Consider the following 17,465-nt stretch of genomic DNA (forward strand, 5'->3'; position numbering starts at 1 on the left):
TGGCATTGTACTAGTTCATTGACCGTGGAGTGGTCAATCATTGGAACATCATTCAGTGGATTTCCCTCCAGCGCTGCCGTTGTTCATTGTTGGCATTTCCATTGTTCGCTCCAAAATTCATGCTGTTTTAACAGAAACATCCAACTGCTCTCTCTCCTATAATCTGCGCTTACTTTCCCACACTGTCCCAGGCATTTGCATACAGAAGGGTTGTTCAGAGGACAATTTTCTACTAAGCCATGATTTCAGAGGATTTTTAAATTTATGCACATTTCACATTAGAATAAAAAGACACAATTGGAGACCCTTCACAATGAAAATGTAAAAATGTGGGGTTTTTGTTTTCTGTCCTATCTGTGCATGACTGTCTCTCTCAGCAGAGCTCACCAATAACTCAGTAAAAACGCTTGCAATTCAGTGAAAAATTCTTAGGAAAAAAAATAACAGAAGCCTTCAAAATGTTTTTGATCTTACAGAACATACCTAAAAAAACTTAGTTTAAATAATTGTTCCTAATAGCACTGATGCATTGGAGGACTTTTAGTCATTTATGAACTTTTTTTCTCATTTTGTTTTCTCCCTTTCCCTCCCAGCAAAGAAGGTTGCAAAAAATTGAATAAATTTGTGAATTTTGAGCTTATGTTGAGGTTTTCATGTTCCATATAATTTGCATTACTGATGACAGAAAGAAGAAAATGACATTTTTAAAGTCAAAAGCCTGCATGTCTGTTCTGGTAGCTTCAGAATTACTATATGGGTGTACTTTTTCCAGTATCCCATAATTTACACCAAAACCATTATTAAGTCTGTGACTGTGAAGACTTCTATTTCCATAGAGACAGAAAAATGGTTCATTTTAGGGATTTACTTGTGAGCATCTAATGCTACAGTTGAGGCATCACTAAAAACTCAGGGAGTAATGATTGTCCCCCATGCTAGAACAAAAATAACTTTTTACAAATAATATAGTTGTGGGTAATAATATCTCTCAAATATTTTATGGTTGGGTGTGGGTATTTTTTTTTAACTTGGAAATGCTTAATACTAGCTGCAGCTAAATTCTCAGTTGTATACTTAAGCTGATATCAGTGGTACTTTAATTAAACTCTGTTAACAGAGTTTAATGTTAAACAGTGCTCCCTCAGAATCTGCTCTCAAATGCCTAGAAAAGCAGGAGGAAGGGCAGTTTTCCTCCTTTCTCCGTTTTCAGCTTGGAGAAGTAGGAAAAAAATAGATGTGTTAATAAAGTTAAAAAAAAAGGGGGGAACTTTAACTTTTTGCCTTGGCAGCGTAAAAGCACACAGCATTTTTAATAAGGCTTCGGTTTGTTTTCTTCTTTTTCTGAATTGCCGTAGTTTACTTGTCATGGCTCTTCACAGAGCCAGGCTTGGGAGGAGAGCAGTGGATGAGACAAACATGGGCAGTGGGATGAGCAAGAAAGGGCAAGTAGAGTCTACAGATTGTGGTGTCCACCTTTGATGCAGGGCTGTGTAATGGAGTTGTTTACTCCTGCTCCATCATTTCTGTGCATGTATTCAGAGTTTCTCTTGTAATCCAGTCCCCTTAGGAAGGGAAAATTGACTGTGACTGACCATTAGTTTCTACTATCAAGAGTCAAGCTATTAGTTTCTGTACTTGCAGGCTTTAATAAGGACTGCTCTGTGATCACGACATCCGGTTGTTACAGTTGTGTCTCTGGTTCGTATTTATGTTAAAATATAGATGGTCTTAATAATGGGAGAACGCTTCTCATAATTGTGGGCATCTGTAAAGCTGACAGGTCACAGCAGCCTCGCAACCTATGTTAGTTCCAGGCTGAACAAACTCAGTTTCTAGCATTTCACAGGTTTCATCCATTGTTTATTTTAGACTTGTGATCATGTCCACCGTTCCTTTTTTGGAGCAAATATAAATGGTATCTTCCTTTGTAGCATGGTGTATTTTAACTAAGACTTGCCCACTCAGTAAAAAATTTTAACTAAAAGAGTTACTTCCAATGGCTTATATGTAACAGTCCTGGCAGTGTATGTCAAAATGAGATTTGCCTTTTACTTTGTAATTCTCAGTACTGCTCTCTAGCTGAAAAGTTTCCCCATTTGTTGTTGGTTTTCCCCTTGCATTTACTGAACAGCCTTTTTCTGATTTCTCTGCCCACACCTACTTCCTGGACTACTTTTGTACTTTAACAGGGCCATTTCGGATTTCAATTTTGTGAATTTGCAGAAGGCTTTGTAAAAACCCTGCCTCTGCAAATGGCAGATGCAAAATCATGCCTACTGTAATGAAGCAACATTATTATTCACTCTGTTAAACAACCACATCTGTCATCTTTAACATCTAAATCCTAATCATGGTCTGTTTATTCAGTCCTGTCTCCCCTTTCCATTCAGCGAGTGCTGCTGAAGTGCAGCTGGCTGTGGCAATGACCATGCCAAGCGTGCTGGATGATGGTAGGTCTCCTACTGCATTTTTGTGGTCATCTAAAATTTCAAATGTCATTAAAATGATGACCAAAACATGGATTTTGCCTGCAGTCAGTCTTTAATCACTCTTTTAAGTGCCACAAAGTTTCTTTAACCCCATTTACCCTGAGACTAATAACAGAAAGTTGAAAAGTGCAAAATCTAATAACAGGCTCTGTAGATTTACTCTGTGCTTATTGCAACTATGGCTTCGTAAACAGCATCCCATTAAAGAAAAAGCAAAATATGCTGTGTCCTTTTACATAAGTTAGCTTCAGGATGATAGTGTTTGAAGCAAACCCAATTGCCTGCTGTGGGAATACATGTTGCAAAGAACAGCATCGCCCAGCTTGGATACTGGAAGGGAATCAGATGAAGTGATGTTCATAAGCCACAGATGAGCTCAGCATTTGCTGGTGCAGTTTAGTCTGTCCTCACACTAGCTGCAGATTTTAGGAAAATGTTTTTGATGTGTCCTGACAGCAAACCGCTGGCTCTGTGCCACAACTGTGTGAGCAGAGGATTTCAGGGAACTGGCAGCACATCTCTTGCGCCAGGGTTTTCCAGGCTAGCTCTCTGCTCTGTTTTTTATATTTTGATTCACACAGAGAAACGTAAGGAAGATTCAGAAAAAGCTCTTAAGGTAAGGAAACCTTTCCAGTACAGTCCCCAAACCAAATGGAAATCAGCTGTTCGAAACCAACTTTGTAGGGCAGGTAATAAAGGAAAACTGAATAGTCCTATTTGTGGCCTCAGCTGACAATTAAATCACACAGTATGTAGGACAAAACTCCTGCAGTATCCTTCTCAAACCCACCTTACATTCCATTCTCAACCCACTTGCTGTCCGCGTGGGCTTTGCAGAGTAACTACACATAGGAATTGCAGCTCCATGGCACACATTTGCTCTGGGCAAGTCATGACTTGAAACTGTTGAGGTAGAAGTATCAGGCAGTGTGAAAGCACTTGCTGAGATGTAGTAAAAATTGATGTCACAATGATAATGGAAGAATCTGAACAGGAAAGAGGTGTTCCCAACTGCGACAGAGAAATGAAGGTAACACACTTGGCCATTAGCAATTGGTCCTGTACTTCATCTGCATATTACAGCTATGCAAATTAGTTATTATACCACTGTGATGTAGATTCCCATGAAACATGAGCGTCAGTAGTAACAATACTAATTTTATCTGTCTAGTAATTTTAAAACATTTTAGGAGTTACTCTTTACAACCTGCTTTTACCAGAGCATCAGTATTACTGTTGCCCCTTGGTCAGCCTCCTTTAGCATGTTCTTTCCTTGTTTAGTTCCTCAGTTTCAGCAATGATGGAAGAAATAATCTCAGTTGCCTTCTTAACAAAGTTGCTTGATATTGCTGAGGAATGTGACCGTAGTAAGGTCAGAGATGAATCACTATGTGTTTGAATGACATAACTGCTATCTGAAATAACTGCACTTGGTGCCTATTGGTGACAGTGCTCTGTTTTTAAGCTCACCTTGAAGGGTCAAGGAATGTGCCCTCATACATTCTCTTCTACCTAATTGCTGTGGCAGACGTTACCCTTTTGCAGTTCTTAGACCCCTGGTCTGTAGCTATTTCTGATCATTTGAGAAGCTACTGCTGCCTAGAAGAATTTCAAGGGATCTTCCACCTAAGAAAGAAAGTAATGAGTGCTTTTCTTCCTCCTCTATCCATCGGTAATAATACATTCAGTAAAAAACTGGTGTAGACACTTCTGTAGCAAAAGGTATTCTATACCTCCACATTTGCCTGAGATTTTAGATACAATTTTTCAGTCAAACTAAACCAAACCATAATATAAAAGCAGGTAAGCAGGTCTCCTGCTGACACAAGAGTAACTGAACAGGATTTCATGAATTATGGTGATAATTGCCAACACTGCCATAGATGCTTTAAAAAAGCATGAACATCTAAGCTCATTTTTTCACAACAGCACTCCTGGTTCTCCAGCAGTTGCAGCAGGGTACAGCTTATCCAGTCTTCAGTTAAATACATCTACCAACAATTTTTCTATTTCAAAATCAATGCCATAGTCCAGTGGAAAAGAAGAGAATGATTGCAACCACTCGCTGAGCTCTCTGGGCCTGCTTAGTCGCTGCAGTGTCTAGCTGGTATGTCTGACTATAAAGAAAATGTTGATGATAGGTTTGATGAGATTGGCCTTGAAAAGCCTCTGTGATGTTTTCTGGGGGTTAAAACCAAGACCACCATCCAAATTCTACTTTAAACCTGTACTGATTCTTTAAACCTGTACTGGTTTTGTTTGGTTTTGTGCTGAAGAAGCTTGCTGAATTTGTGTTAGCAGGGTAACAAAGTGACGTTCTGTGTTAACAGCAATGCTTACTGAGGGTAACCTCCTTTATTTTATTTTTATTTTTCTTAAGAGGAGGAAGCAAGAAGTTCTGAGGGATTAGATAATAGTAAAAGATTTTTCCTTCTTCTTTGGATAAATATCTAGTGATCGTGATTTTTTTTTAAATTGTATCTGAGGATGTTGGATGTAGTCTGAACTACTGTGTGAAGTTTCACTAATACTGCAACATGAATCTTTAATTCCTTATTTACAGCCAGCGCTGATTTCCCATACAACGGTCAAGCTATAGGAGATGGAGTTAACAGAAACTCTGCCATTATTGGAGGTAGGAAAAATGTCTGCTTTTCTAAGAAACTTTGCACATGACAGTGACAGCCGAATTGCAGTTGGTAACATATTCAGACTATTCGTTAAGAGCTGACTATGTGGGAAAACTACACCTGAACAGAACAGAGATTTTTGTAAGTCAGTTCCAGCACATTGTCCTAGTGGAATGATTTGTTCTCACTTAGTTTGTCCCCTCAGACTCAGTTTTAACCAAATCAAAATACTCATTTATGTAATCCACATATTAAGCATCCATGTGGGGAGCTACTTTGCTGTAGTTACTTACGTTAACAGAGTGATTAATTTCTATGAAATGGCATGGGCACATTTCCAGTTACAGCAGATTCAGTGTGAATCTGTGTCAAACACTAATGGCTCTTGACAAAAATCCCTCATGATCTTGCGTTGTGTTTTAGGAGCCAAGTTCTCCTATAACTTACGTGCCAGAAAAGGCCCATTCAGTGTGCTAGGTGGTGTTAAGCAATACCAGAGTTGAACTTTGAATTAGCATTCAACTGAGTACATTCTGGCCAGCTGCTTGCAGAAATAAAGATCCTGATTAATTTTATGCATACACCACGCAATTTTCTCTGCCCTGTACTGCAGTACAGAAATGTTATACCATAACTCTTAATGGGAGAAATTTGCCACTGAAATTTGCCACATCAAATACTGAAGGCATATTAAAAAAATTATAAAGATCAGCCTCATAGCTTTCAGTCATATAAATGCCTATAAAATGACATACTGGTGGTAGGTTTGTCCTTTCATCCACTAAGCTATGTATAAATATTAGAGTAGTGGAAACCAAGTAACTATGGTAACATTGAACTGCCCAGGTAGCTTTGGATCAGCTCAGAGTTGTGAGATCCTTTATTTTTGTCAAAATTTGGTGTTCTGCTCACTAGTGGCATCTTTCCTCTTCTGCGTAGGCGTCATCGCAGTGGTGATCTTCACCATCCTCTGCACCTTGGTGTTCTTGATCCGCTACATGTTTCGCCACAAGGGAACCTACCACACCAATGAGGCCAAAGGGGCAGAGTCAGCTGAGAGTGCCGACGCTGCCATCATGAACAATGATCCCAACTTCACGGAAACCATTGACGAGAGCAAGAAGGAATGGCTTATCTAAGGCCCTGGAGGATGGGGCCTGGGGTGGGACAGAAGCTGGGCCAGGGTGGGACTGGGATTACTCTTGCAATGGGGCGAGAACACTCTGTGTCAGACACTTGAGCATATGTACGGTAGAAAGATCAGCACAACTGGAGGAGCAAGTGACACGAAAATACCACTGAGACTGGAGGAAAAAAATTATATCTCAAGCATTTAAGAAAAAATACTTTTTAATATTTATTTACAGCAAATTGCCCCTTTCATATCCGAGCAACTAAAACAAAGAGCAGTTTTGCAGCTTCAGCATTGTTTAAAATTTTCAGTAATTCCTTTCTATTTCTGTGGGTGTTTAGAAGTGTTCTGGATACTTGCTACAAGAAAAAGGAGCCGTTTTTTTACATTTTTTAAAAGGCGTTTAAAACATTGGCAGTTCTGTCCTGAGAGCAAGTGGCAGGCCTTTCTTCCTAGCATTTTGTTCCTTCATGGCCGGCCACTTCCCCACAGGCTGCCCTCAGCCCCGCACCTTGTCCATATCACCATTCATTTTGGTGGTGTTGAGCCAGGAGTTCAGGGCTGGGGGTGGGACACGGAAGTGAGGATTAATGCAAATCATACTCACCAGTTTTTCAGCGTATCATCAGCCCATACCAGCCCTGGCAGGATCAGTCTTCCTGAGCCAGGCACTTGTTGGTTGCATACAATTCCCATCAGCAGTGTAAAAATACTCTTATTGCAACTCCTGCTACCAGAGAGGGTGATCATAAAGCACACTAAGCTTTGGGGTTTTTATTATTATTATTATTATTATTATTTTGTTCGTCTCTGAGGGAGGATGATGCTGTGTGAGTCTGTAGACCTAATCTGTTCCTGTGTCTTTAGTTATGGCACTGGTGACATGAGGCAGGTGTCAGTTTAAACTTGGCTCTGCCTATGGCATATTGGCATATACTGTACTTAGGCGTAAGCAGTGTAGTAGGGAATTAGAGCCAGACTTTGTTTGCTTCTGTTTCTTTTTTATAGGCTGTCACAGAAATAATAGCACAGCTCTAGTCAATGCATATGAACCCACACGCTTCACATAATACTTTTTTTTCTAACTCTAGCATAGCAATTTATTCTTTAAATCCTTTGTTTCAGTCCCTTTGCGAGGAGAGCCTCTGCCAGTAGTGTTCGCAAAGGCAGGAACCTAAGGCAAAGGAGGCTCGGAAGCTCTGCCCAGAGAGCACGTGAGAAACAGAGTGCACAGTGGAGAGTTACTTTTCAATACAGAGATTTACCTATTTTGCTGTCTTTGTAGGGCATTTTTAAGAATAGCAAGGCTAATTCCAATTGCAGCGTTGCACCCCATACCCCCTTTCAGGCCTGGGAAGTTTTAGGTATCATCTGAGAAGCAGGCAGGCAGCTTGTAGGGAACGCAAAGGGGCAGCCTGAAGACTTAATATCCCTTTATGGCAATAAAACAGCTTTAGCATGCTCTCTTACTTTGTGGTTCTCCAGTGGTCTGATTTGATAGGAATTTAAGGCCTTAATGGACTGGTTTTACAGTGAAACAGAATGAAGGAATTAATGTATTGCAGGGCATTTCTTTTGTGCTAAAAGAACAGAAACAATACCAAGAGTTTCACTTTAGAAGGGTTTATGTTGCTAGATTTGCTGTGTCTTTAATATTTCTGAGTTTATTATACACAGATTTAATCCATTTTTCTGTACAAGAAAGATTTATTTTAACACACATCCGCAGTCTACTACACTGAGCAATGCTGGCATCTTTAATTTCCTTATATTTTTGGTTGTATCTTTCGTTGTTCTAGTTGATGCTTTAAAATGAAAAAAAGAAAATCATGTCTTACCAGACAACAAATTTATAAGCACAATTTGTCAGACAGACAAGACTGAGTAATTTGGGTTTTAAGGACGGTAGCCTGAAGTTCTCTTCTGGATTCATTGAACACAGACATCAGAACAAACCAAACTAATTGATTTCTTCTGTTTGTGGATTTGGTATTAGCATACAAAAACGTTGCCAGTTTAAAAAAAAAATGACTGTTTCTCAGGTAACATTATGTGGCATAGAGGTTTAGGTAGGCATAAAAGTCACCTCTGTCACTCTTGTGTTCTGCAGTCTTTTGCCTTGCCTCCAGTATTAACTTCTCCCTCTCTTGTGTTTAATTGAGCAGATGAGTCTTTATTCTTGTTTAATCATGAATGTAAGATAAATCTCCACCCCTTGGAGAGTATCAACATGGGGTAGATCTAGGCTGCATCACTAACTTTTGCAAAATACATAGCAATCACACACGTCTTTGTAGGATTGAAAAGGCATTATCTTTTCTATATTATCTTAGGTTTAATTTGTTTTTACCGTTATTTTAGTCCACTCTGAAAAACATCCTTGCCTGCAACTTTGAGTTAACAAGAGAAGTGAATGTAGCATCATTTGCATAGTTTGGGATATGGTTTGCAGCAAAAAGTTACTTACTAAGCTGAACTTAATGTCTGGGAGGAGAATCAGACTTGTGTGTCCTGAGAGATTAGAGTCCTCAGCTGCTTCATGTGGGAGAGACAGACTTAGCAGCCACAGCGCAAATTTGCCAAATTCTGCCATCTGTGCCTAACCAGGTCCCCAGTGAAGCCAGGGGCAGTTGTCTGGGTTATGGTAGCAAGGCCTGTGATACCTATTCACTAATTTTCTAAAAGTTTACCAACTAATCTCCCACAACCCCATAAGGCAGAATTTCTGGAAAACAACCTTTGACCACAGCACAAAAAATGGTTGTAAATTAGCGTCTTAAATTTGAAAAACAAGTTTTGAATTTCTGAAATCAGGTTGTAAGCATCTGCGTCTCTCCATTGACTGGACACCATGGACCTCTTTATGTGAAGTTCATTAGTGCTGTGTTAAAGTGTTGGTAATCTTCAATCTTGTCATTATTTTCATGATACAGTCACTTTTATAACTCTAGATACTCTCTTAAGTATTAGAATCGTTGTTTCTTCTTAAATTGGACTGCAGACATGGTATTGTAGACTAACAGCGCATCTCTGTATAGGCATTTGGTGACTGTAGGTGAATTCCCACCTGTCTCCTTTGTATTTCATTTTTGAGAATGGCGTACATTTAATTCTAGGCAGTGGTCATTCAGCAGCCTAACAGTAAAGCAGGAGAAGGCTCAGAGAAGTAGCTTGTATATTTTGCTAGCACTATGTCTATTCTGAGGACTTCTTCATCTGCAGACCTATTACGGAGGTTGAAACAACGTCTACAGTTTACTTCACCCACTCTTATTTGTGCCAAAAGTCCATGTTGTTTGACAGGTATTAGCCACACACCTGTAGTGGGAAAATCTGGTGGAGTGGAGAGTGGATTCTGCTTTTATAAAACTCTGTATTTTCCCTAAGGAATATTAAAATAGTCAGTGTTTTGTCACCTCTTTTTAGTTGTTTCACCTATTTGAACTGTGCAGGAAAATGTAGCTTTTTGTACTGGTTGGAGAACCAAAGTGTCACAGTTGTGTTTCTAAAAGGCTCATTCCTGATTCCACGGGAATTGGTGGCAAAACTGCCACCAGTGTTGTGAAGAACAAGACTCGACTGGAGACTAGAGCTCTCGGTTTTAGTGAAATAATGTGAGCAATATTTCAGATCCTCATTCACAACACACACAGACCACCAGGTAAAGATTTTGATGTCAACCCAGCCTCAAGGGGAAGTCCGCAATCCAATCTGGTGGTTTTGAATCAGGTCTTTCACACACCGCTTATTCCATATACTGATAGAAAATTCAGATGTATTAAATAGGAATATGTATCTTTAACTGGTACTGGAGTTATTTCTGCTTTGTTTTTTTCCTGTCTTAAACATTACTTATACCTTATTTATCTCTTCTAGCAGTTACCACTTCAAAGGCATGGCAGCATTTTAATATCATGCTCTTGGTAGCATGGTGTATGTGAAAAGATGGTCATCATAAATATTTTACTAAGACCGCAAAAGCAGTGGTATATGAGGTATATGTACAAGTTTGTTGTAGTGATAAGAATTCCGTTTGAGAGTCTAGTAAATAATTACATTTTCATTAAAATGGTGCCCTTCAATGGCAGATGCATCTAATTTCCTGGGTATATGTTGAAATGTGAAGCTATCTCAGTTTGACAAGCAACAGCTTTTAATATGGTTTCTCCCTTAAATGATTTAACGTTCCATCAAGCATGGTGATCCTGAAAGGGTGTGATTTTTGAAAAGCAGAACCTAAATTCTGTCAATCAGATTTCATTATCCATTGTAGAGAAAAGAAACAGAAACCTTGCCTTCTAAAAGCAACAGCATGTAAACTAGAATGAAAGAAGGACAGTGTGTATGTACACCTAATATCTTCTGTGAATGTCTTTTCATCTAACTAATGTTCTATTAGAAACCAGATTGGTAAATTAAAACAAACAAACAAAAAAAGTAGTTTTAATTACCCTAACAGCTGTTTCCTCATACTTTGTATATTCTGATTTTTGTCTATATTTTTCCTACCAGGAAGTCAGTTTGGAAAGGCCAGAAGTTGGAAAGGCCTCTTAAGAAAAGACCCAAAATACATGAGAACAGGGACCTCAGAACACAGTTATACATCAGAAGAGAGGGTGCTAAAACCAGAGAAGATGTACTGAAGTGCATGTATGTTCATCCTGCATGATGCAACCCTGACTGCCTTTCTGAGATTTTTCCCTTTCTGATCACTTTGCAGATCTCAGCAAGCACTCTGCCATCAGTTCCGCTCACATTTATTATTGCAGGCTCTGTAGTATTGCCAGCTTCACAAGACTTACTACAAATGGCTGAGTGTGGGTCGTTTGCCTTCCTTTCCTACCATAGCTCTGTCCTTTCCTTTGTGAATGTGAGCCTTTTATTGAAGTTGTCAAGAAAAACGTATACCTGGGTCAACAGACTTACTTCTGTTCCTTTTACAAACTACCTTATGAGGCTTTAAAAAGTTTTTATGATGTGAAGCATTTTATAAAAGAATTATGTTAAGTGCACTTGAATGGGAGAGCATGAAATCTAAGCAAAGAAGCATCAGTGTGAATTGCTTTAACCACCAACCCAAAGCCCTGACCCCATCAAAGACCTTAACTTACTTTGTGGAACACAGTAGTGGCAAAGTCCTGTTGCGATGCCTTGTGACCATGTTTTGACTGTTCATTTGTACTGACTTTTGTAACCCCTGGAAGAAGCGTCATGCTTTCTACAGAAATATTTTTCATTTTTATAGGAAAACTCTAGAACAAAGACATGGGAGCAAAGGTTCAAGTTTAAATTCCTTCTGATACTTGTACACTGTGACATGGGGAGTCTTCCCTCCTTTCTGTCACCATATGTGTTTCACTGCAGTCAGTGTGAGTGTGCACGTGCACCTCTGAAATCTGAGGTTATTTGGGATGCAATTTTTACAGCTCTTGGGTAATTACTCCTGTAATGTGGGTCTGTGGTGGATAAGATATCAAACTTGCTTCAAGTCCATGAGTCTGCAGTGATAGCAAAATCACTCACTCTTGAGATTAAGTGCAATTTTGGAGATAAACTCAGACTTTGCCCTACAGTAGTAGGCACATATGGTTCCTCAAATGAGAGCAGGCTTGGACCTGGTTACTGAAAAGCATTTATTTAACAATCCGTAACACGCTTCTTTTAACACCCTATATAAGCAGACTTCTCAAAGCACTGTGCTCAAACCATTGATTATGCCAACAGTATAAGAACCAGGAAGAAAAGTGGCTGATTCGTGGCTTCTTAACAAATGAGGTTTTTTAAAAAAGTTACTTCACATCGAAAAGCTTGGTATCAACAGGTTCTTTCGCAGACAAGTGTTTATTTTGACTAGTTTTCTATTTTCAAAACATCATATGAGAAAAATTAAGCAATTATGCCACATGATACAAAGTACAACCAGAACTGGTTTTTGAAAAAAAACTTAAGATATACTCTGGAAACATACACAGAATCAAGTTACAAATTCAGTGCATCCCACTCCTGTGATGCAGCAACTTCCAATAGTGTCTGCTTATGCTCCCACTGCTACTTTTTCCTTAATGGAAAAACATCTGGATTAAACAACAAACATAAGAAAAATTGTGTACCCTTTGTTTTACCATAGATCTATGTTCTTACTTGATATGTAATAGGGTAATAGAGAATAGCAAATGGCTATTTCCTCAAATTTCAAAGCATTAATTCCTCTGTCCCCAAGGGTCAGAGATTAATTATTAGAACCTAGAGGTATTTATACTGATAATATTAAACAGCTGGCATTCAGGATTCTAGCAAAGGGCTGCTCTAGGATTCTTATTTATTGAAAACCTGTGTCAAGGTGTAGATGACATTTTCTAACAAGAAAAGTAAATTACTGGAATGGCACTAGAGCAGAAAGCATGTGACAGAGTGTTTAGCATCCTGAACAATAAACTATACCAGAAAGAATTTCTTCTCGCCTTCCAGTTAGGGATTTGGGATGGGTACAGTGCTGGTACACCATGTCTGCATTGCCTTTTTGGCCAAAATATTTGAGGTTCTGCCATCTTTTACATGCTTTAAAACAGGCTGTTATGAGAATACAGCTGAAGACATGAAACTTAAGGAGGCTGCTCTAGGCTGCTGGTGAGAGCACAGAATCACAAGTCCCAAGCTCTTCTTCTACCTGCATGTCTGTCCTTGCTTAGATAATTCTCAGATGTGTTCCTACCTGTCCCTGTCTTGTCCTCTTTCCCCCATCTTACAGAACCACAGAGTAGCCCAGGTTGGGATGGACCACAAAAGACCTTCTGGTTCAACCTTCCGGTCCAACCTTCCACGGGAAAGAGAGGCTAGATAAGATTATCTAGCATCCTGTCCAGTCACTTTTTTCCCCCCACTGGCTATCAACAGACTCTTGTTTAAGATAGACTGAAAGAGTCACTGGAGCAAGTCAACAAACTCTTGAATCAGCCAAAAAGCAGTAACTTTAGATGACTCACGTCTAGTGGAAGCAGGCTTTATCTGGAAAACTTCCAGCCTAACAGCCCTCTGACATTTAGTCATAGCTTTGATTAGCAATGGAGCAACCAACCAAGTCTATGTAGTATTTCTTTCAATCTATGTGAAGGTAGGCAAGATAAATAAATTTGGCCGAATAAAGGTGAGGTAGTCATCCCCTGTATGCTAATGTCTATTTTCTAAACTGCACATCCTCACACTTAACTGCACATCCTCACGTCACTGAAGGAGTCTGACCTTGGCAGAGTCAATAAATTCACAAGCTTTGTCTTAAAAATCTCTATTGGATAGATACTTTAAAATCTATGGTTTGCTATCGTAGAGCACTGGCCACGTATCAGTGGCTTATTGTAATTTATTTCCGTTATAAAATCAAGGTCTGTCTGCAGAGTTTTCTTATGTAACTTGCACTAACAAGACCTTTATCCCTGAAACATAAACTACTGCAACAGGGTGAGGTAGCAAAGAGAAATCAATCCCCCTTGCTGCACACCCTGAAACACAACCTAAAGTCCCTTTTGTTACACAGTTCCTGGTATAGGAGTAAGATCTCTATACACATCTAATGTTTCTTTCTTTGGGAACCCCTTACCCACCACTCCAAGGCCAGCATGGAAAGAAATGTCTGACAGTTCTGTTTGGTTTTGTTTTTCTTCATCTCTTGTTCCCCTTCAGAAATATTCCTTCTCACCAATAAATTCATGATCTTTTACTGTCATCTTTAAACTCCGTCTCAGCAAGGCTTGCTACTTTGACCGAGGTGAAGCTTCTCACCTTCCTAAAATGTGATTATTGTAGTGGGAGAGTTTTATGCCACTAAATTCCTGTCATCTGTTATGTTTGCAGCTGTTTTTTATCTATTTATAATACTCAGTGACTGAAAGTAAAAGTTTGGTTTCTGGCATCCCCAGCATTATTTTATAACTGATTTATATTTGGTTCAAAATCATGGTACCATCTGGCAATGAGAATCTGAAAATGAGGCAGCTGCACCTCTTTCCATTAAGCGTACTCGCTTTCTTCTGCTTGGTTCAAATTTTCCCGAGAGATATCAATACTAAAATAAATGCCTAGCAAACACCAACTTCTGTTTCCTTAGAGCCACAAGATTTCACAATTAACCCTCAGACATCCCTTTCCCTTGTGCTTTTGTGGCGTGTGTAGAAGGCCACTTGTAGCCTCTAAAAGAGGACACAAATATAGTGACATTATAAAAGCCTCTAATGGTTTTCATCTCTTGGAGTTTTAAAGGTCCATCTCAACCAGGGCACCTGATAAGCATTCTTACAGGTTTCAGTTACTAGCACATCCAAGAAAATTCTCAACATTGGTTCTTAAAGAATTTTATTTTCATTGCACTAGCTTCTCAGAGACAGAAAAAAAATGCTTTTGTATTTGGAGTACCTGAGATATTATACTCACCGCATTGCAACTCCTGCATTGTGTCCAATATTTTGAAGCTCCCAGCTACTTAAGGTAAGGGATCAGAGTCGCCTGGATAAAGAAGGCTAAGACATCACTTGATTCCCATTAACTCTGAAGCCCAGGGAAGTGGCTTTCCACAAACCTGCTTTGCGTGGTCGATCTCACTCATACACTGGTAAGGAGTATCTTTTCTTTTTCTCTGCTTTTCAGTAGATCAAGACCCATCAGTGTGCTGGGTAGGTGTCACATAAAATATCTTCAGTCCTAGTGAACTGAACAATGCATTGAGCACTCTGAGCCCAAGGAGTTCTCTGATACAACAGCATGATTTGGCACAATATTCTTGAAAGGCTTCAGCTCCTCCATCAGCCTGCTACCCAATTCGAACAGTGCTAATTACCAGGAGCCTGCTGGAAATCTCTGTACTGATTCAATCCTATATGTGGATGCCAACTTTAACTAAGAGCACTTCCTTTCATGGGGATTAAATAGATTCTTCCCCATTATGGAGTGCTTGGGCTGTGCTCAGTCTGAAGCTTCTTACTGACATATATAAATAGAGATATAGAGATAAATAGATATTTTTATGGAGATGTTTTATAAGTGGCCTTTACTTTGTGCATGGTAATTATTGCCAAACTCTTGTTATTTAGGAGATACAGAGTGACTGGTTCTGGAGTTTTAGAAAGCAACCAGCCTTCTCTGTTGCAAGGGGGACTTGGGGTGTGGGCTTGGATTTTGATTTTTATTATCCAGCTATAATTTGCATGGTTTAGATTTGGGTTCTGTATCAGTGTCTTCTTTTTTTTTTTTCCTTTCCGCATTGGTTCTCTGGCAGGGACACACTGGGCTCAAGCAGGAACTTCTCAGTCTTTGAGAGATGGATTGAAGCCATCCGTGTCATTCAGCACTTCAGAAACACCTGCTTGGCACAGCCTATGGTGTCGATCAGTATGAAAGCCTTGAAACACAGTTTCTTCAGCAGGCTGTTGGGGTTTTCACAGTTCAGTGAGGTGCTCCTATTTCTCTGTCATTGCTTGGCAAGATAGCAAGCTAGCCACAGCATGGCTATGGGTATATAGCCTCATGAGCAGAAAAAGGGGTCAGGAGAGACTAGAACATGAATGAGGGTTCAGAAGTATTAATAGCTTCATGAACACAGCAGTAGCAAAAGACAGTCAAAATTGCTACTGAGGCAGGCCATTTTACTTCCTTTTTTCTTTTAGTCCTTTTTCTTTAAATACTGTTTGTACACCACGTCTCTACCGGCCAGCCAGCTCTCAACAACCTGGGCTCTTGGTTAGAGTCAGAAATGCAGTTGTGCTTTCCTGTCAGCCTAATTCCTGCTGCTGTGGAGTTGTCTGCACCCAGGAAAGGACCAGGGCCATTAGCTACTAGGAAAGCAAAACCAGCCTCTCAGCCCTTCCCTCCAGATCAGGTTGAAAGCCAATCCCAGGGTTATGTGCCTAAAAAGCTGGCCCAGTTTCCTGGCAGGTGAACCAAGACCTTGTCTGTTTGCAGTTATTCCAGTCCACAAGTTTCTTTCTTGAGCACAATTTTCCCATGGGAAGCATAACCAGGATGGGACCGTTACCCTATTTAAACAAAAATGTGTATATTAAAAAAAATCCTAATCTGAAAATATAGTGTATCTGAGATTCCTCTGTTATAGACATTTAGTCTACAGATTTATGGCTACATTTGCTATGTTATGCTTGAATAAACATATAATTCATTGAAATACAGAAGACTGATAAAAGTAACATGATCTCTTTAAGGAGAATAAACTGTTTGTAAATTTATAAAGAGTATAATCTGTTAGGCCTTATTTGAAGTATGTACTGTGGTTTGGTAAAAGTACAACATTAAAAGAGCCTTGCCAGATGAGGACTTGTTTTGGGGTTTTTTTTTGTGTGTGTGTACAGTTGCTTTGAATATTTGAAATCTTAATTTAACAAAAAAAAACCAAAAGCTCTGGCTGTATGAAAGTCTGAGATGATGTGCAGAGTGCTCTTCAGGTTTCTGTGTGTCAGTGGCTCCAGGGAGAGGACAAGTGTTTCTGTTTTTCTGATAATTTGGACCCAATTTTATTTGGAAACAAAAGTGGTTGGTAATGCAAATGACTGGCTGGAGATTTTTAAAAGAGGATTTGATAAAATATAGTAAGAATTCAGGCTAATGGTGCCACTGCACATCCAACTGGCATTTATTTAATGAGGGAAAGATCTAGGGAAGCTTTAGGCCCCTTCAGAGCAAGAGCTGTCGTGCCACTGCTCTTTTACCACACACCCTGTACACATCTGCCCTGTTTGGATGGAGTGTTTCCATCCATGCCCAAAAAACACCATGTGCATTTGAATAATGACTTTATTGCTCATGAGACTACTCATTAGGGGAATAGACATCCTGGAGACTGCTCTCCCTGCAGGCATCCTCCCGCCTGGCCCCTGTGCAGACCAACAACAGCTGTGTGGGACACGATGGATGGGGACTCCTGCCAGCTCTCCCTCCATGTGCAGCCCAGCTGATACCCGTGGATACTGAAGACACACCAGTACTGCCAGCAGGACAGAAAACCATGCTCTTGTACGCATGAAGTGCTGGGTGCTGGCACAGGCACAATGGCCTGCTGCCTCTTCATGCAAGATTTTTGCTTTTCCTGTTGAAAGACCTCAGCTGGCTCCTTATCGCAGGCAACTCTGCCTCCCCCACACCACTATGTGAGTCCTTCCCTGCGACTAACTCAGCAAGAGAAAAAAAGCATCTGCCTGGATAATGAGGGGACAG

At 39.9% G+C, this 17,465-nt stretch overlaps 1 protein-coding gene across 3 annotated transcripts in view; it reads left to right on the top strand.

The window, feature by feature from the left end:
• CNTNAP2 (contactin associated protein 2) overlaps window positions 1–16,565 on the top strand; it is a 1,147,495-nt gene extending 1,130,930 nt beyond the window's left edge. For all 3 annotated transcript variants that reach the window (XM_065052115.1, XM_065052117.1, XM_065052116.1), the window contains exons 23-24: window positions 5,053–5,124; window positions 6,059–16,565. In XM_065052115.1, coding sequence (XP_064908187.1) covers window positions 5,053–5,124; window positions 6,059–6,258 — 272 coding nt within the window. In that variant the 3' untranslated portion in view covers window positions 6,259–16,565. The remainder of the gene's footprint in view (window positions 1–5,052; window positions 5,125–6,058) is intronic.
• The last annotated feature ends 900 nt before the right edge of the window (window positions 16,566–17,465 follow it).

This window comes from Columba livia, chromosome 2, assembly GCF_036013475.1.
Source record: "Columba livia isolate bColLiv1 breed racing homer chromosome 2, bColLiv1.pat.W.v2, whole genome shotgun sequence".
NCBI lineage: Eukaryota > Metazoa > Chordata > Aves > Columbiformes > Columbidae > Columba > Columba livia.